This window comes from Sinocyclocheilus rhinocerous, unplaced genomic scaffold (assembly GCF_001515625.1).
Source record: "Sinocyclocheilus rhinocerous isolate Xijiao unplaced genomic scaffold, SAMN03320098_v1.1 scaffold990, whole genome shotgun sequence".
Lineage (NCBI taxonomy): Eukaryota > Metazoa > Chordata > Actinopteri > Cypriniformes > Cyprinidae > Sinocyclocheilus > Sinocyclocheilus rhinocerous.
In genome coordinates this window covers 206,532-226,798 of record NW_015652301.1, presented here as the reverse complement: position 1 = coordinate 226,798, position 20,267 = coordinate 206,532, and the positions used below count along the sequence as shown (strand labels likewise).

The following is a 20,267-nucleotide window of genomic DNA, read 5'->3' as shown; positions in this document are numbered from 1 at the left end:
CTATTTTGGAGAGCCTATAATGGCCAGTACCCACCTTAAATAGAGAATCCGAGACTGCACAATGAAATGAAAAAGATACTTGAAGGCTTTCAAAGCGGCGTACAGTCGCTCCGTATGAGCCGGGTCCTCAGCATGGCCCACAAAATAATTCAACACTTTGGTCAACTTCCTGTGCAAAGACAAGGCAAACCGAGGCAATTACGGCATGCCTGCAAATCAATACACGTCACAACCGAGAATGTCACTGGACAGGTGTATATAGAGAACAGGTCAGAGACGGAGAGAGTTTTAGTATGAGATGGCAAGGGGAAAATTAAATGCGGACAAAAATGGCCAAGTTATATTAAAACACATGAACTGTGACACAAAGGACAGAGAAATCCAAACAAGACAGTAACTCTTACTGGTACGCCAGAGTAGCGCTGAAGTGTTTGCTAATGTAGGTCTCCAAAACAGGGTTGAAATGCTGAAACTTTATGTCGCCGATGAGTGAGATGATGAAAACCTGGACAAATCAAGCAAAAATACAAAGTCTAGCTCCACTTAAAAACTTACAAAGTTTCAAGACAACATTAAATCTCAATTTAATTCCTTAATAAATGTCTCTTATTTTGAATGATTCATCAGAAGAAAAACCGTTTTAACTGTATTTCATCAAACTGAACTCTCGGCCTCTGCAAAACTACCCTTCTTTGCTTCTTGCAACAAAGTTGGTTTTGTTGCTTCTTGCAACAAAGAGTGGACAGGGAAAACTCATTATAAGCAACTTGATTTTTACATTTTCTGACATGATGCACAACCTCAAAGGACTATGGGGCACAAATGTCACAAGGTCTGTCAACTCTCTATCCCAAATGTAATACAATTAACACAGTGGTTGAAAAAGTGGATGAAATAAATAAAAATCACCCAGAATAAATAATGGTTTTCATAGACATCAAGCACACATCACATGGTGGAATAATCTGACCTGTATGTCTGTGAGGGGGAAGACATCCCACATGCAGATGGCGATATGGCGTGCTATGGTATTAAGGTTACTCATACGGATAACTAATGAAAACGCAATGACGCGGCAGAGTGCTCTTTATACAGTTTGTAACTTTAATGTATCTTTTGTGCAATGATTTGGTCCCAAGAAGCCGCATGATTTGAAGTATCATGATTAGAAAAGTTAGACCAAAGTTTAATACTTGTTCAGATCCCGAACCCCAAGTGTGAGCAACAGTGTTGCTCACTCAGAACAATCTGCCCACACTATGAATTTTCATTTATGATTACTGGATAAGGATTTTTTTTTTTAAAGTGGTCATATGATGCAATTTCAATTTTTCCTTTCTCTTTGGAGTGTTACAAGCTCTTGGTGCATAAAGAAAATCTGTAAAGTTGCAAAGACTAAAGTCTCAAATCTCAAATATCCAAAATATAAAAGTTAAGAGTCAACCACGCCTACCTAAAACGCCTTGTTCTAACACGCCCCCACGTCTACGTCACTAGGCGTAACTTTTATTCTCACTGTAGTCCAGATTTTCCGATCACAAATGCAGACATGGTTTTATGTTTACGCGGCGTGATGCAACGCAGTGCGTAAAAAGACAGTACTGTATAAGTCATTATAATCCGTAATTATGTCCCCACTGGATGCAACAAATGCCTCGTTTATAATGGGTTTTAATGTTTTTGTCTCATCGCTCCGGGACACGGCATCACAATATGGTAAGAGGTGTAACATTTCCGTCACACATTTGAGGTATTCGGCCAATAACAACGCACTGGATAGCTGGCCAATCAGAGCACACCTCGCTTTTCAGACCAATGAGCTTTGTAAAAATCGACGCGTCAGAGGAGAAACAATAATGTACAGTATGAGGAAAATAATGTGTTTTTTGAACCTTAAACACCATAAACACATTTCATTACACCAAATACACAAAATAATGTTCTTTTTAGCAACATCATATGACCGCTTTAATAATAGTATTCACATTGCATGACAAATTGTAAAATGTAACTAGAAAAATACATAATTTATAGAAATATAGATTATATTTTCTTTATTACTTTTCATGACTATGAGATTTTATTATTATTATTACTATTATTACCATTATTATTAATAATATTGTAATACTTTCTGTGACTCTTTAAAGATTTTATTATTAGTAGTAGTAATATTAGCTGAAATAAATATTAATATGACAGTTTATATTAATATTAATACTAACAGTGTCATTCATATTTATATTTTATTAATTTATTTACTCTTTAGGGATATTATTATTATTAATAATAGATATGAATGTGATCATTTTTATTTATTAATAAAATAAGAAATATTAATTATGCATATTCATAGTAATTACCAATTATAATGATAAAATCTCTAAAAAATAAAATAGAAAGTATTAAAATATTAATATTCATGTTACTATTAGTATTATCATTAATATAAATAATCATTAATATTCATATAATAATAATAATAATCTCTAAAAAAATCCAGAAAAATAACAAAATATTAGAAAATCTATATTTTATAATCATGTATTTTTCTAGTTAGTAATAAACACATTTTGTATTTATTTTTTATCCTTATTCACTAGTGAAAAGTCATAGTGTGGGACGTTTTTTTCCGAGTGAGCAACACTTTAACTGTTGCTCATGCTTGAGATTACAGATCTGAACAAGTATTAAACTTTGTTTTGTAACATTTCTATTTGTGATACTTAAAATCATATGGCTTGGTCCCTGATATATCCAGGTTTTACATTGCTGGAGAAACTCCATCATAAGCATAGGTTGGCAACTGCTGGATGTCTAAAGAGTGAGTTAAATAATCAATACTTGCCAAGGCATTGAAAACTAGTGTATCATAGGTTTCTTCCTCTGAAGTCTCCATCATGATATTAAAGAGAGCGTCTAGTGTGTCCTGCAGGAACTAGAGGAACACACAACAAAAACTTTTGATCATAAAGCAGCATTTTATAGAAGGCCAAGTGTTGTGTTTTCTAACAACCTTACTTTAATAATCTCCCCTCCTTCCACTTCCATCAGTTTCTGAAGAATTTCTTCAAGTCTCTCAGTGTTTGATCTCCAGTTGAGAAGCCCCAGAAGGTCAACTGAGTCGGAGGAAATTTAAAAAAGTTATAGAAAGCCAAGCACTGCAAGAACTTTGCGGTCTCAGACGGTTACATATAGCTTTTACAGTGATAGTTTAGACCAAAATAAAACTTTTGTAATTATCTACTCTCATCTCTCTTGCTGCTTCAAGCCATATGATTTTTTTCAGAAGTTTTCAGATCCATGCGACAGCTTCAAATGTAGAAGGTAATTTGTGTAAAAACAATATCTACTATCTAAGTTCAATATGAAAGTGAAAGTGACGTGACATGTGGCCAAGTATGGTGACCCATACTCGGAATTAGTGCTCTGCATTTATCCCATCCAAAGTGCACACACACAGCAGTGAACACACACCCGGAGCAGTGGGCAGCCATTTTTTTGCTGCGGCGCCCGGGGAACAGTTGGGGGTTCGGTGCCTTGCTCAAGGGTACCTCAGTCGTGGTATTGAAGGTGGGAGAGAGCGCTGTACATTCACTCCCCCCCCCCACAATACCTGCCGGTACGAGACTCGAACCTGCAACCTTTGGGTTACGAGACCGACTCTCCAACCATTAGGCCACGACTTCCCCATATGCGGAGACATCAGCAAATGTCAGGTTTGCAAAGACATGAGGATAAATAACAGAATTGTCATTTTGGGGTGAAATATCATTTTTGGGGAAAGGAAATGACTCTTACCGTTTTGTGTAAGTTTTGTAGAGCAGGTGAGGGTGGCGATCTGAAAGCTGTCTTTGGTGATGGGAATGATGCCACCATGATGAAAGGATTTTCCCGTCTGTCTCTCTTTCTCTTCCACTTCAGCATACGAACCAGGCAGAGTCAAATACGTCTTGGCGTCGTCAGCTTTCTTCACATCTACCTGTAGGAACAGAAGAGGAATTTGAAGTGACGCTACATGTTTGAGACATTGCTGCCCGGTGAAAGAGTAAGATCACGTCACATGGAACAATAACAGATACTGCAGGTATAAAGGGAAGTTCAAAAAATTTTGAAGAGATCTAAAGGTTACATGTCAAGATTAGTTTTAGCAACTAAAAAGCTTTCAGCAAAGAAAGTACATTACTTTTCAAATTATAATTTTTTTTGGACAGAAATTAATAATTTTATTCAGCAAGGATGCATTAAATTAATATAAAAGTGACCGTAAAAGACACCTATAATGTTACAAAGCATTTCAAATACAGTAAATGCTGTTCTTTTGAACTTTCTATTCACCAGACAATCCTGAAAAAATATATCACGGTTTCCACAAAAATATGAAGCAGCAAAATCTGTTTTCAACATTAATAATAATAATCAAAAATGTTTCTTGAGCAGCAAATCAGTAAATTAGAATGATTTTTGAAGGATCATGTGACACTGAAGACTGGAGTAATGATGCTGAAAATTCAGCTTTGCGTCACAGGAATAAATTACATTTTAAAATATATTAAAAACATAAAACAGTTATTTTAAATTGTAATAATATTTCATAAGTTTCTGTTTTACTGTATCAAATAAATACAGCATTGGTGAGTATAAGAAACTTTAAAAATATTTAAAATATCATACCGACCCCAAAGTTTTGAAAAGCATTTAAAGCTCAAGGTATCTTATTTTCCTAAATTCAACTTTAAAGCACTATTCTTCCAACGACAATTCATTAATTTTTACTACAGCGAGTATGGAGTAATTCTTCATTTAAAACAAATCTCAAACATCATGAACTAGCAAATAATGACAGAAGTTTATATTATTTCCTTTAAGAAATATTTTTGTGTTCCGTGCAAACTAAGCTAAATCAACAGAACTTGTAGCATAATGTTGCGAACCCCCAAAAATTATTTGACAAAAAAACACCTTCCATCGTTTTATGTAAAACAAATAGCAGAAATGTGAAGCTTATAATGTTACATAAAAAAATATTTACATTAATTTTTCTGTTAAAACTTGTACATTAATTGAGCTGTACAGTGGTTCTTGCCACTTTTACATTTTATGTATTATGTTGTCATGGCAACAAATATGCAAAACTGGATATAAAACCAGAAACAAGTAAATATGTTAAACTGGATATAATGTTGCACAGAAAAGGTTATTAGGCAATTATTTCACACTAAATTCATGATAACATGCATAATGTTTATATTTTATGGCTATAATTTCATTGCAAATTGCAAACATTTTTTGCGACAATAGTATGCCACAAGTTCTGCCAATTGAGCTCAGTTTGCACTGAACCAAGAATGTTTCGTACAGAAGCCCACCTTGTAGACAATGAGTTCGTGTTTTCCATCTGGAAGTGTGGTGCCATCCGACTTCATCAGGCGAACAAAAGCCATGCCAAAAGGCTTCTCAGACTTATCTCTTGCTACAGAAATGTAAGATATTCAACTTAAACACAAGCCTGAATATACAACAGCACAAAGGTTCTCAGCCTGGGGTCAGCAAAAACGCTAATGGGGTCAAGTGAGATCTGTATGAACTCCAACTTATATATTCTTTATTTGTAAAAAAGTTTTTCAAGCATAATTTTTTGCCCTATGTTGGACCTACAAACAAAATATGCAGATTTTCTTGTGCATAAAATACAAAGTGAAATGCATGCTAAAAACATGCCCTGCATGAAAAGGTTGAGAACCCCTGCAGAAATGCATTAATGAAACAAAAGAGAACAGATATCATAGTCCTAAGCTTCTATACACAGTTCTAGCTACTTCAATATCATTTACTATAAGGTTCTGTGAACGTCTCTATGACACTCACAATCTTGAGACGATCGGTGTCTAAAGGTGAGCCTCAGATGACATCGACATACATCCTCAATGGGAATGGCCACCTGATGGACAGAAGAGAAAGAGTGAATACGAACCCAGGTGTAGCTCTTAAGTCCCTTTTACATGAGCCATGTTTAGGGCATCAATGCACCTCTTAGCACATGCGTCAGGAGTCACATTGACCTTGACAAGAAAAGCATTGCCAGAAGCGCAATTTTCTTGCTAGGCAGCATGAAAGTGGCAGGTGTTCACAGTGAAAATAGTGCAATCAAATGGAAGACAGAACATATTTGAGCGCTTTAAACCGCATAAACACATTTCATTACACCAAATACACAAAATAATGTTCTTTTTAGCAGCATCATATGACCCCTTTAATGCATCACAGAAAGAAAAAAGAGAACATACTCTCTCTGATGATATGCATTTCACAATGTCATGCAACTTTAGTTGCACAATTAACACCGCCCTGCATCATATTTGCTGAATGAAATCCAGTACTTGTTTCATACTAATTTTAGGGAGCCGATTCCAAAAATAATGCCTGTTTTGCTTTATTACACTATGTCACACTTTCTCACAAAATATGGCACATTTTGTAGAATTTTTGCTTTCGACAACCAACTATTATCTCTTAATCAGCAGATTAACTACCACAAATATATAATTTATATATTCCAGAGCCAGAATATAGAGCCAGATTACAACTATTTGTTCAATTCTCAGCCTATTTTCACATGCATGATGTTATTTTATGCCTAACCCTGATTTCAAAGTTAGAATTACGGCCAGTGACCGAAAAAAAATTGCATACGTTTTCTGCTACACCTGTGGGTGTTTTATTACATCCAAACAGCGACAGAAAATGAGAGATTTTATGAAAAAAGGAAATAATTTTTTTTTACATTAAACGGAGTACCTTAACATTTTTTTTCACTCCTTTGCAAACTGTAAGTTCAATTATACATATTTCATACTTCTTTTTGTCATTAAAACTGAAACTTTGGACATTTGATTACTTGATAAATCATTCTTTCTGTACATGATTTCCAAAAGTTGAAATTGCTGAACTTTGAGTAATAGGTCACAGCACTTGACCTGTGCGCAACATAAATCGGGGTCGAGCTGTAGATTGAGGCTTTGCATTAGAGAAGGCTGGCATGATATGAAAGGGTCTTTAACGTCAAAACATCAAAAACCTAAACCCAGATGTCTTTGCTTTTGTTTTTTGTCCTGTGTTTGTACCTTAACCGTCTCATTCCAGCAGGGCTGCTTGACTTGATAGTAGATGACAGACTTGTATTCAGTGATCCCTTCATAACCAGCTCCAGGAAATATGGCTTTCTGAAAAGAGAATGAGAATGTGGAGAGAAAAAAAAACATCTACTGGAAGAAAATAGTTTCTATTTTCTCGTACAGTGGTTGATATATATATATATATATATATATATATATATATATATATATAAACAACTGATAAATCATTCTTTCTGTACATGATTTCCAAAAGTTGAAATTGCTGAACTTTGAGTAATAGGTCACAGCACTTGACCTGTGCGCAACATAAATCGGGGTCGAGCTGTAGATTGAGGCTTTGCATTAGAGAAGGCTGGCATGATATGAAAGGGTCTTTAACGTCAAAACATCAAAAACCTAAACCCAGATGTCTTTGCTTTTGTTTTTTGTCCTGTGTTTGTACCTTAACCGTCTCATTCCAGCAGGGCTGCTTGACTTGATAGTAGATGACAGACTTGTATTCAGTGATCCCTTCATAACCAGCTCCAGGAAATATGGCTTTCTGAAGAGAGAATGAGAATGTAAAAAAAAAAAGCAACATCTACTGGAAGAAAATAGTTTTTCTTTTCTCGTACAGTAAGTGGTTTGCAGTAATAAAAGTTCAACGTTAACAAGACCAGAAGTTGGCAGTACACAGCTTGAGTTAAAGAAAACTGGGTTGCATAATGTGCAGTATATAAAACAAGAACAAGACTGAAAGACAAGCTTACATCTCTTACAATAGGGGGAGATCTTTTTAGGAAAAGCTTTTCAGAATGAGTTTCTTGAATTTTTCCGTGTTCGCAAGTGTAAACAGGAAACGCTTATATGTGCATTATAGCTCGAAATAGCATTTGGCAAGAATGGAGCTGTAAAAAGCTTTCTGTGTCATGTGTTTGGACATTTAAAGACGGCAGTCGTTTCATAAACGAGAAAGATCTGCAAGCTGTTTTTATGCCAGCAACAGTTCTGCTGTCAAAACACAGAGATAAAGGGGGTGGATGAGCGCTGCATGCTAAATAGTGAAAGCAAAAACTGTTAGTCTACATAAACGAGAAGAACGGAGGACAATGGAACGAGAGAAAGTGTTTTTTATTCATTTTCAAATGACCTTTGAGGTATTTCCTAAAAAGTTAAGCCATGGTAATACCATGTTTTTTGTACACCTGCAAATTACTGATGCAAAAATATGGAACTGAAGCTGTTGTCAGACAACACTGATTTTAAATCAGGATTCACTTAATGGTTTTAAAAGCACTATAAGCGATGGTGTGGAAATCAAGATATTAATGTTAGTTAATATGTAATATCACAGGGTTTCTGTACCTCCATGGGATTTCCTTCTTCATCCAGCACGCTCATTATAACTTCTACATTTTTGGGGGTCTTCTTCTTGCCGCGATCAAATTCTCCTTGTAGCAGCGTAACATATATATCATTCCTTAAATAACCTGTAGAGACATGATTGATGCATTAACTGCATATTCTTGAATGGTACATAAAGACTGACTAGTAATGGTCATTAGAGGAAAAGGATGAAAAGACAACTGCAAGCAGGGGCTTTTGTGGGTCAGAAAAACTTTAATAGCACTGCTGTTAAGACAAAGATTTTACAATCTGAAAGATGTGCAGACCGACCTGGCAGGATAATTTCAGGAAAGCCCATTTTCCTGACTATAGCTGTTGTGCGATCCACAAAATGAGGGTAATTTTTTTTAACCTGAAACACATCTCCAGGGAGCAGCTTTAGGGTCACAAACAAACCTGAAAGCAAAAACATGCCATCATAAGGTCAGACAGGTCTCGTCAGTCAACGAACTCCAGCCCTGAGGGAGCAGAATCTCTCAACACAAACTAAATCATTTCAAAATAAATGACTAAAATCTAAAATAAGACATAATTCAAAATGAATACAATTAAATAAAATTAAAAGTAAAACTAAAAAAGAAAAAAAAATATATATATTTAAAAAAGTTTTAATGCATTAAGTTTCAACTCAATATAAAAAAATGCAAACTCAATATAAAACATATTAACTAAATGTGTGCATTTACAGTACATGCAAAACAATCCCAGTCCCAGATTATTTTTGTTTGGATATTGCACCATTCTCACATTGAGGGACTATTATAAATAGTGGCTAAGCAATACAGATTTTTATTATTTTTTTTATATACATGTTAATATGTGTTAAGGCCGATGACATGTATAATCATAGAAAATGAGACGTACACAAGTATGCTGAAGTTAATATGCAGGGTGTATTTACACAATATTCCTAAAATACTTTAAAACAGAGAAGTATTATTGTCTTTTACACGTTCACAATTAAAACGTGATTGGAGTGCTGAAAAAATATTTAAAAAGTTCAATTTTAGTTTGAAATCATCTGCACCAATGTTCATGCAAAAATGCATTACCATGGTGAATTTAGCAATTAGGTTTTCTAGGAGTTTTTTTAATAAAAGTAATATTTAAAAAATGAATAAAACTCGAAGTTGACCCAAAATGTGACCAAAAAAAAAAATCTCATTTTATGCACTATTAAATAAAATGGTAAGGTTAGTAATAATCATTAATGACAGCTATAGTAATCTTACCAATTTAATACAGTGTGAAATGGGAATTTTGAAAAGAGACAGAATTTTAAAAATTGGGTGATATTCTAATTCACAGCTGAAACATCTTGGAGGACATGCATCTTCACATCTCATTCTGTCTCTATGCAAATCGGTTTGACTATATCAAAGTGATCATGTTTTCACTCTCTCAAACTTCCCAAATGTTCGACTTTCATTCAACAACAAAGAAACTTCCACAAGGTCACATGTCTCCCCAGAGACAAAAACAAAGTGATCATGTTTTCACTCTCTCAAACTTCCCAAATGTTCGACATTCATTCAACAACAAAGAAACTTCCACAAGGTCACATGTCTCCCCAGAGACAAAAACAACAGCAAAGATTAATTTTTTGGCCTATTGGTCTGGATTTACCCTGTCCTTTGTGGTTGACCTCTCGCGTTGCAATGACCTTGTTGAAGACAGCAACGAGTGGCTCATTCTCGCCAATGACACGAGACGGCATGAGAGGAGACATGATTAGCTGCCTCTGACGGATGTACGTTTCCATGGCAATCCTAGGAAAAGAGAGTCCAAGAGGAGAAGGACAAAATTGAAGAAAAATAGCAAAATACAGCCTAAGGGTAACAATGTATGAAAATAATAAAAAATAAAAAAATGAAAAGATAAACTACAATCAGGCAAATGAAGGATGCTGTAATCTCATAAAGGACACACTCACTGTTGAAATGGGATGAAATACTGCTTATCATCATCATCAATTTTCCCATGGGCAATATCTGTGATATCCATGACTGTAGACACAAAGAAACATGAGGCTGGTGCTGATCCGAACCACAGATACATTACATTTAATTACTACATTCAATATTGTTCACATTCCCTTAGAGGGAGAGCAAATATCTCATATTTTCTAAGTATTTGTTTTCAGATGTATTCGAAGGTGAAAGATGTGGCACAAATTGTTCATTTTGTCTTCCCACAATTCTTAAAATGTGTTTCAATGTTGATAAGAGATTCCATTAGAGTCTATAGGAATCTCAATATCAGCTTTTAATTTGGAAGCTGGTATACCAAATGAAAAGACTCAACATTATTATTTGTTGAGAAAAATTGCATCTTTTCTGTGAAATTGCTTGCTGCCAATAACTGCTTTTGTTCGAAATTAATAGAATAACTCACTAAAAATGAAAATTTGCTTAAAATGCACTCACCATCGGGCCATCCAAGATGTAGAGAGGTCAGTTTCTTCATCTGAACAGATTTGGAGAAACTGAGCATTACATTACTTGCTCACCAATGGATCCTCTGCAGTGAATGGGTGCCGTCAGAATGAGAGTCCAAACAGTTGATAAAAACATCACAATAATCCACACCACTCCAGTCCATCAATTTTCTATCCTCTTGTGAAGTGAAAAGATGCGTGTTTGCAAGAGACGAATCCATCATTATTACATTTTATTTTTAACTTCAATCTGCTACTTCCGGCTAAAATATGAATCCTCTATACATAACATTGCTTTCTCCAGTGAAAAAGTTCAAAATCACTTTAAATATGCACAGATCAAGCACTGTTTACGTGCAAAAACATTCCAATACATTTGTAAACAGATGTATCGGTATATTTTGATGTGAGAGGACAACAGGGGATGGACTTTTTCACTGGAGGAAGCGTTATTATGGATTATAGATTATCCACTATTTTAGCTAGAAGCTACGGTTTAAAGTTAAAATTCTAAAGGCAGAGGATCCACTGATGAGCAAGTGATGTAATGCTAAATCTATTCTGATCAAGAAATAAACTCATCTACATCTTGGATGGCCTGAGCAAATTTTCATTTTTAGGTGAACTATTCCTTTAAGTGCAATGTCTTTTAGCTCTCTAACTGCATACTTACAACCATGAAAAATGAACAGACATGTTCACAACAAGGTAAATCTGGTGTTTTCTGCGCTCAGGTTTAAGAAAGCCACAGGCTGAACATGATGCAATGTGACTGAAGATTATGGTATAAATGGCTTTTTTCATCTTGAAAAATACAATGAAGGCATTCAGGCATCCTGCCGTTGCTGTGTACAGCAGCAAAAAAGGGTCAAAGCACTTGACACAACATCGTTTTGAAACAAAAAGAAATACTATTTTCAGCAAATGCACCTGTAGGTTTGATACAAACATCTACAAACATCAATGTAATCATTTAATATGACATTTTGGAGTTCAACCAACAAGGAAAGATAACAATAGTAAAGTTTGGTCTTTCAGGTACCTGCAAGACTGAAAACTTTAAACTGAAATATGATAACAGGAGAAAGAAAACACAACAGAACACTATAAGATGTGAGATGTGAAACATTGTGCGCACTTGACTGGGAAAAAAATCATTCTTCTCAACAGCAAATCGGCAATATGGATAAATAGTGTCTTTTGCTCAGTTATTTGACAATGCGAGGTAGTGCTGAAAGTGACAAGGACAAGAGTTAAAGTGCAGTTATCAAAATACTAGAGAAGCAGTATGCTGTGATTCTCTTGATGTAATTAAACCTTTGAGCACACGCGCGCACACACATAGACACACACACACACACACACACAGACACACACACAGACATTTTCTGTTCAACACAAAATGATCATCCCTCAAGATCATGAAAACAGATGAAAAATGCCATTGGAGTAATGTACTTAGAATTGAAGCCCAACAGCCAAGACAGCTGAACAGCTTAAAAGCAGAAACATCTGTGGTGTTGTTATTAAAGCACTTACATGCATTCGTCAGTAGAACAAAATATGTTATTTGAGCTGTAAACCTGCCTGAATTGTTATTTTGAGGTGGACAAACTTCAAGGAATAGTTTATCCAAAAATGAAAATTTGTTGAAAATTTACTCTCAGGCCATTCAAGTTTGTTTGTTCATCAAATTTACTCTCAGGCCATTCAAGTTTGAGAGTCCAAACAGCTGATAAAAACTAAAATATGAGTCCTCTATCTAATATTGCTTTCTCCAATGAAAAAGTTTGAATAAGGAGAGAAATATGCACAGATCAAGCAAAAAACATCCAAAACAGTCCTAAACAAATATGTCAATGGATTTTGATGTGAGAGAACAACAGGGGATTGACTTTTTCACTGGAGGAAGTGTTATTATGGATTAGGCCAGAAGCAACGGTTTGAAGTTAAAACGCCTTAATGATGGATTTGTTTCCTACAAACATGCAGCTTTTCACTCCACAAGATGTTAATTGATGGACTGGAGTTGTGTGGATTACTTGTGGATTATTGTGATTAGGGCTGTGCCGATAGACGATAGTATCGAGTATCGACGATAGTCAGAGATATCGACGATAGCAGATGTCTTTGTCGATAGTCATGACGATATTAGGCTCATTCTCCTATAAATGTATTAAATTATTATTATTACTAGGTGGCCTATTATAACTCGGCTATTATTATCAAATTGCCCTGATATTTCACTTCAGCAACGTATTTCACACACACGTAAATGAGGATTAGAGCCTGTAGCCGGTGAAGGAGTTTCCGTCCACAAACACAGTCTGCTGATATAAGGTACTTCATTGCACTTTAACAAGTAATCTGAACGGCCAATATATGTGTAATATTTTAACCGAGCCCTCACTAATTGAGTTTAACACCACAGTTATGTTAGAAAGCATCTCATTCTTGTTTCTGTGGCGGTGCGTCGGGCTCATCATGGGGCGCGTGGTCCGGAGTGCTGTATGACTGATGAATCCATTCAATTTAACTTTACTCCAAATATATGAAATTACCTGTTTTAAATACTTTTATATTTAACGTGTTCGTTTATGTCCAATATTTAGTGTTAAACTCTTTGATTTTCACCGTTTCACCTGCGACCTTTTATACTGATAACTTCCGTGCTCTGATGCGGCAAACTTGTCACAGGACGCGCGGTCCTAATAGCGATGTGTGACTGTTGTATCCGAATATATATGAACTAGCTGTTTTAAATATTTTTATATTTAACATGTTAGTTTATCAGTATGTTTGAAAGTATATTATTTCGATTTTTGGTGCTTTCATAGGCTCTCTCTAACGCGCCCGCGTGGTTTAAAACGCCAAATAGTTATGAAATAGCCTATGACAAGTACAGAGAGTTTCTCTCTTGCCACCACCCACACACGATCTCACTGGATGGCGATATGATGATTTGAAAAATGACCATATCGCCCAACACTAATTGTGATGTTTTTATCAGCTGTTTGCATTCTCATTCTGACGGCACCCATTCACTGCAGAGGATCCATTGGTGAGCAAGTGATGTAAATTTCTCAGAATCTGTTCAGATGAGGAAACAAACTCATCTACATCTTGGACGGCCTGAGGGTAAGTAAATATTCAACAATTTTTTATTATGAGTGAACTATTCCTTTAACCAGAACTAACCGTCAAACTAATGGCAAACACAGCGTTTGGAAAAAAATCTGCCTGAAAACAATTCTGTGCAATTTTGCAACACTAAGCTAGTGGCACAAAATTACTTTACCTTTAAGGTAGGTTGGTTGGAGTTTCTAAACAAATGACAAATATGAAGTGTGAAATGAAGAGAAGAACTAGAAAACCATCTGGACCTTCTACAGATATACCATCTATTAACAATAAAGAACCTATTTTTATGTCCAGAACCTGCTACTCCAAACGGCCTCCGCAGTCCCCCTGTGTGTTTCTTTCCCTCCTTCAGCTCCATGCAGCCCACACGGATGATCTGACACACCAGGAAGAGACGCTGTCTGATGAGGTCACTGCTACTCAGATCCTAAACACAGAGACGCCACAGAAGAAGAACAGCAGGAAGCACTTAAAATTGTTTCATTAGCACAAAGAAAAAAACAATGCTTTTTTCTCATTTTTAGATCTGCCATTCAAAATTTTGGGGTCAGAACCTTTTTTAAAACATTTATTCAGCAAGGACATTTTAAATTGATCAAAAGTGAAGTAAAGGCATTTATAATGTTATAAAAGCTGTTCTTTTGAAGTTTCTATTCATCAAAGAATTCTGAAAAAAAAATGCATATTAAATTATTTTGGATGAGGATCATGTGACACTGAAAACTGGAGTAATGGCTGCTACAAAATTCAGCTTTGCATCACAGGAATAAATTAAATTTTAAAATATATTCAAACAGAAAAAGGCTATTTTAAATTGTAATAATATTTCACAATATTACTGTTTTTGATGTAATTTTGATCAAATAAATGCAGCCTTGGAGAGCATAAGAGACTTCTTTAAAAAAATCACTAAAAAATCTTACTGACCCCAAACTGTTGAACGGACATATATGGGACTATAAAAACCTGAGAAAAAGTATTCTTTTGATCTTTGTTACCGTGAAGAGTGCAGGAAGGTTGTTGAGTTTTTCGATCTCTTTCGGCATGCCTTTGCTGTCCCACCGTACCAGGAAGTTTTCACTTATAGAACAAGACAAAATGTGTCACAAAAACGATTTATCTCTCCACTGAAACTGACACAAGCTCACTAGCTACTTGCTGTGATATATACTGGTGTACTTCAGCTTTCAAAGAAATAAGCATTCACATATTTCAAACACTTCTTGTCAGGAATCCATATGTATAGGGTATTCTAGGGTATTTTTCTCCTTCTGCTTTTTAAAAAACAACATAGAGAAGAAAAAAAACTAAATAAAGAGACTGACTCACCTAATAAATTCAGATTTGTCAGGATCGTATAATGACATGAAGAGTTCAGCGTCCTCGCCGATGTTGCATACAAAGTTTCTGAGATTTATTTGAAGACTGTATGTGTGCACGCCGCTGAAGAGGGTCTGACGCCGCTTCTCCAGGTTCTGAAGCCGCATCTACCGAAAAAAAGGCCACAAGTAGTGGACAGTTTGACTGAAGTTCTATAAAACCTTCAAAAACTGAAACAGTGCTGAAACAGTAGAGCATGGCACTAACAATGCCAAGGTCATGGGTTCGATTAGCAGAGAAATCATGAACTAATAAACTGTACACCCTAAATGCAATGCAAGTTGCTTTAAATAAAAGTGTCTACCAAATGCATATTTGAATAACATTTAAAAAATTTAAATTTAAAGACACTTGACAGGAAAGTCTATGAGTGTTGTGTTAAAAATCATGATGGAAATTTAATACGTTTACAAAAAAAAGCTACAAAAAAATTGCACTTTTCATGCAAAAGATTTTGAGACCAATTTTGCAACAAAAGAAAACTAAAGATAACATTTTTCTATAAATATTTAATATTTAGGAAGCAAGGTTTTAACACCACCAATATCAGATTTTTTTCATAATCAGATTTTTTTTTTTTCAATTTATTCTTATTTTTTATTTAAAGGGGTCATATGATGCGTTTTCAAGTTTTCCTTTCTCTTTGAAGTGTTACAAGCTCTTGGTGCATAAAGAAGATCTGTAAAGTTGCAAAGACTAAAGTCTCAAATCCAAAGAGATATTCTTTATAAAAGTTAAGAGTCAACCACGCCTACCTAAAACGGCTCGTTCTAACACGCCCCCACATACCTACTTCACTATGTGGAAATATTAGCATAATGCCGCCCAAATGTGCACGCAAAGAAAGAAGGCGTGGTTTCAGGAACATCAGTAGTGTTGATGCAGCCATGTCAGGGAGACGCTGTGTGTTTCAGTGCGAAAGCAAAAGCACTTTATTTGGCCTTCCGGAAGTAGATGCAATTAGGAATCACTGGTTAAGATTTATTTACAACAGAACAGCACAACCCAGATGATCGAATTTGTGCAACGCATTTTATGGACGACAGTTTTTTGAACCTAAACGAGTACAAGGCTGGCTGTGAATATATATATATATATATATATATATATAAGAACAGCAGAATAACCAACCAGTAAATAATTTTTTCTTTAGCAGACTGTTTGCATCACTTTGATTCAGTCAACAATTCCTGTCATTTTTACATTGCAATTTGAACCATGCATTTATACAGTTACCACTATTTTAATTACACATCAAAGCCAATTTGCCAATTGTCATGTGCTGATTCTGGACCCAGTTTTCAACGTGCAACTAAAAAGAAAACACTTTTTTCTAGTATCAGAGTATATATTATACCAATGTGATAATACATAAAGCAAAAACAAGTGTTTTACCTTCTCCTCCTGTATCCTCTCATCAATACTATGTGATGCTGACTCAAGAGCCCTGAACAGACTGACCGTGCTGGTGCGTTCGGGGTCTAATGTGTTTCCTGCTTCATCGCGCACAACTAAATCAAGACCCAGAATCCTGTGCAACAGACACAGACAGATTCTACAACACAAGACTACTAACACATCCCTACCGTATTATTAGAATCAATTATATACAGTTTTAATACATTTCAGCAACTTAAATTAGGTAAACTCAAAATTCATGCTTGATGATACCAGTAAAATTTTTAAAAAAATCAAATATTCAGACATTCGGGCCCCTCAAATGAAAAGTTAGTATCTGTTTGGTGAAACAACATGAGGAAGTACAGGAAGCCAAATCGCACCTGTTCCCATAATCAATTTTCGCTGTGACTTTCTTCCTGAGCTCCACAAGGTCATCGTTGGGAAGCGTACCGGACACAATCTGCGAGCGGTACTCGATCAGGCTGTAGGCCATCTGCTGAACGTTCCGGAACAGCGTGGTCTTGTTGCTCTGGTATGCAGACGAACAGGTGATTAAAACAATATCACGGCTTACAAAACACTATGGATGGGATTTGTCTTTGTTGAACAAACACATTGTGGGAAGCTCTGTGTTGGGCTGAAACGGACAGTGAGGTGAACACAAACAAACCAAAAAGGCGACACAGGTGGGTTCACGTACCACATAAAGCTTGTGCCATATTTGTGTCCATTCTCGTAATGTGGTGCCCAGCTCCTGGACCAAGGGCAAATCTGTAGGTACAACAGTCTCTTGTTTCCTGTACATCAACAAAAGGGTAGAAGAAAAACATAATTTAATCACGTTCTCAAAAATAAATGTCATTCGCAGTTCTTTAACCCTTAGAGACCCAAGCATTGATGTAAATTATATTTAAAATGTCTTTAGGAAGCCATAGTTATAAAAAAAAAAAATTGTTTCCAAAATTTGCATTGGGAGATAGTTTGGAAAAACATTTGCAAAATTGCAGAGCAGGGTATTTAGTGTTGCATAGTTCCACTAGTATTTTTTGATACACTAAGCGAAAGTTTTGAATTCTCAATACAATTCAGCAGTAACAATACATAATATATTTCAACCAAAAAATATATTTCAGTAAGGATCGTCACAAAAAGCTAAGAAGTTTCACCATTTGACCATTTAAATTGTGTAACAAATATTTATATCAAAGTAGGTCTATATTTTATATATAATGTATTAATTTGAATTATATTTATATATTAAAATATATATAGTTATATCAACAAGACAAAAAAAATAAAACAGCTGAAAATTTTTGAATAATTGGTAACACTTTACAATAAGTTTTCATTTGTTAGCATTAGTTAACTATACTAGTTAACGTGAATTAACAATACTTCTGCAGCACTTAATAATATATTATTAAGATCAAAAGTTACTTCTGTTAATATTAGTTAACACACTGTGAACTAACATGTACATGAACATTTTTATTAACTAACATTAACAAAAGTTAATAAATGCTGTAAAAATATATATCGCTCACTGTTAGTTTATGTTAGTTAATGCATTAATTAATGTTAACCAATGAGACCTTACTGCAAAGTGTAACCAAATTATTTTTGGAACATTCACTGAATAGGCTCTATTGAGTGAGAATTTCAGGGCATGCAAGTTATGTTTTATTTTACAGCTTTATACAAACATACTGTATAAGCCTTCTCAGAAAGCTGGGAGACTATAACTTGTATATGTTTATCTCTGTAAAATATCATGATCCCAGAATATTCATACACCTCATTGTCCTTCCATAAACTAACTCAAAATGCATATTTAGAGGCCTGATCTCAATATAAGACTTCCTAGTTCACTTCAATATTTACATATCAGCACACCCATCATATACTCAATAAACTTTCATTAGGTTACATCAAAGTCATTTGGAATAATTTATATATTATTTACTAAATATTTAGCTATTAAATTAGCGTTATTCCAATATATATATATATATATTCTATCACTAAACATGTTGAGAAGTGAGAAAAAAATATTTCAGGTCAAACACTTACTTAAAAGATTGCTAAATTCGGTCCAAAACACTTAGCAATTGTGTCAGCAATACAGTTACCATGTTGTGTGACTTTGGCATGCTGGAAGATTCAGACTATATTTTCTTGCCAAATGTGTTGCTATGATACATTTCAGAGCATTTTAACCCCTATTTATGAATTATGCATTATTTAACAGCTTTGAACAAGTGTTACAATTGTGCTACAGTGGGTCTCTGAGGGCAAACAAGCAAAACTATAAGTCAACGGCACTGTAGACTCCTCTGACAGCACGTAGTTAATTAAGTGATAGACAATTTGCCATTAATGAATTATAGAGCATAATTAACATATGATCTGCCTCTTACCCGGTTCCCTCAACTTTCGCTTCTTTCAGATGAATATAGTTGGCAGGGAAAATGCCCTTTGAAATAAGACAAAGAAGCATTTGTGAGAACCCACGCAATTCATTCCGCCTGCTGCAGAATGTCAGGTAATGATTAGATTGTCAGTTTATCAGTAGGATGATAATTATCCCGACACCTTTTGTGATTTCTGTCGTAGTGTGTATCCTCGGTACCACCCTGGGAGAAGGACAGAGAGAAAAAAAGAACAGATCTTTGAGACAGATGATGCCACATGGCAGATGCTGTTCTACATTAAATATATCAGAATAAGGCCGATGTTCTGTTTGTTCAGCGTTAGCAAAATCACTAGAGAAGCCAGGGTAGTTGTAAATAGCAAAATCATATTTACAAGATGAGAGACATGAATGCAAACACTACAATGTCATACTTAACAACTGGACACTCTGTATCGTCCTTAAGCCATGACTTTCTGAGTTGGGGGCGTGTAAATTAAACAATCATGGTGGTAGCTGATTGATACTGGTAATAATAATGTTTTCATAGTGAATGTTGAATTTAGTTTGTGCACATTTTGTGTGCTGTTGAAGAAGAACAGCTATAAATCTTGCCAGAAAATACTGATTTAGCCAGTTTATGAGGAGACAGGCTTAAATTTTGAGATCAGATGTACGTTTCCTTTTAAAGCTACACATGGACAGCACAGTTAAAAACCTTATTTTAGCACAATGCTTGATTGACAGGTGAGTAGGCGGTCCTTCGCTGTTGTCTGAGACACATCAGCACATATTTGCATTTACACAACAAATGCAATGTAGTTACATGCGTTTCTGCCTACATCCAAGAATAGTTTGAGTGATCACAAAATGTTTTGGTTTGAATGGTAGCGTTTATGCCAAGCTTTGGGTCGGTAAGATTTTTTTCCAGAAATTAACACTTTTATTCATTAAATTGATTAAAAAGTGACAGTAA

At 35.2% G+C, this 20,267-nt stretch overlaps 1 protein-coding gene across 2 annotated transcripts in view; it reads right to left on the bottom strand.

Moving 5' to 3' along the window:
• Nucleotides 1-20,267, bottom strand: part of dock5 (dedicator of cytokinesis 5) — a 67,603-nt gene that overhangs the window by 36,559 nt on the left and 10,777 nt on the right. For both annotated transcript variants that reach the window (XR_001636990.1, XM_016520441.1), the window contains exons 3-22: nt 19,474-19,514; nt 19,299-19,354; nt 17,582-17,678; nt 17,262-17,410; nt 16,876-17,011; nt 15,430-15,587; nt 15,099-15,180; nt 14,398-14,527; nt 10,456-10,528; nt 10,149-10,291; nt 8,793-8,918; nt 8,481-8,605; nt 7,579-7,677; nt 5,869-5,941; nt 5,370-5,473; nt 3,802-3,982; nt 3,022-3,119; nt 2,849-2,938; nt 405-505; nt 35-169 (exon numbers count right to left, since the gene is read on the bottom strand). Coding sequence is in view for 1 of the 2 variants with exons in the window: in XM_016520441.1 (XP_016375927.1) it covers nt 35-169; nt 405-505; nt 2,849-2,938; nt 3,022-3,119; nt 3,802-3,982; nt 5,370-5,473; nt 5,869-5,941; nt 7,579-7,677; nt 8,481-8,605; nt 8,793-8,918; nt 10,149-10,291; nt 10,456-10,528; nt 14,398-14,527; nt 15,099-15,180; nt 15,430-15,587; nt 16,876-17,011; nt 17,262-17,410; nt 17,582-17,678; nt 19,299-19,354; nt 19,474-19,514 (2,197 nt within the window). In the remaining variant the exon portion in view is untranslated. The remainder of the gene's footprint in view (nt 1-34; nt 170-404; nt 506-2,848; nt 2,939-3,021; nt 3,120-3,801; nt 3,983-5,369; nt 5,474-5,868; nt 5,942-7,578; nt 7,678-8,480; nt 8,606-8,792; nt 8,919-10,148; nt 10,292-10,455; nt 10,529-14,397; nt 14,528-15,098; nt 15,181-15,429; nt 15,588-16,875; nt 17,012-17,261; nt 17,411-17,581; nt 17,679-19,298; nt 19,355-19,473; nt 19,515-20,267) is intronic.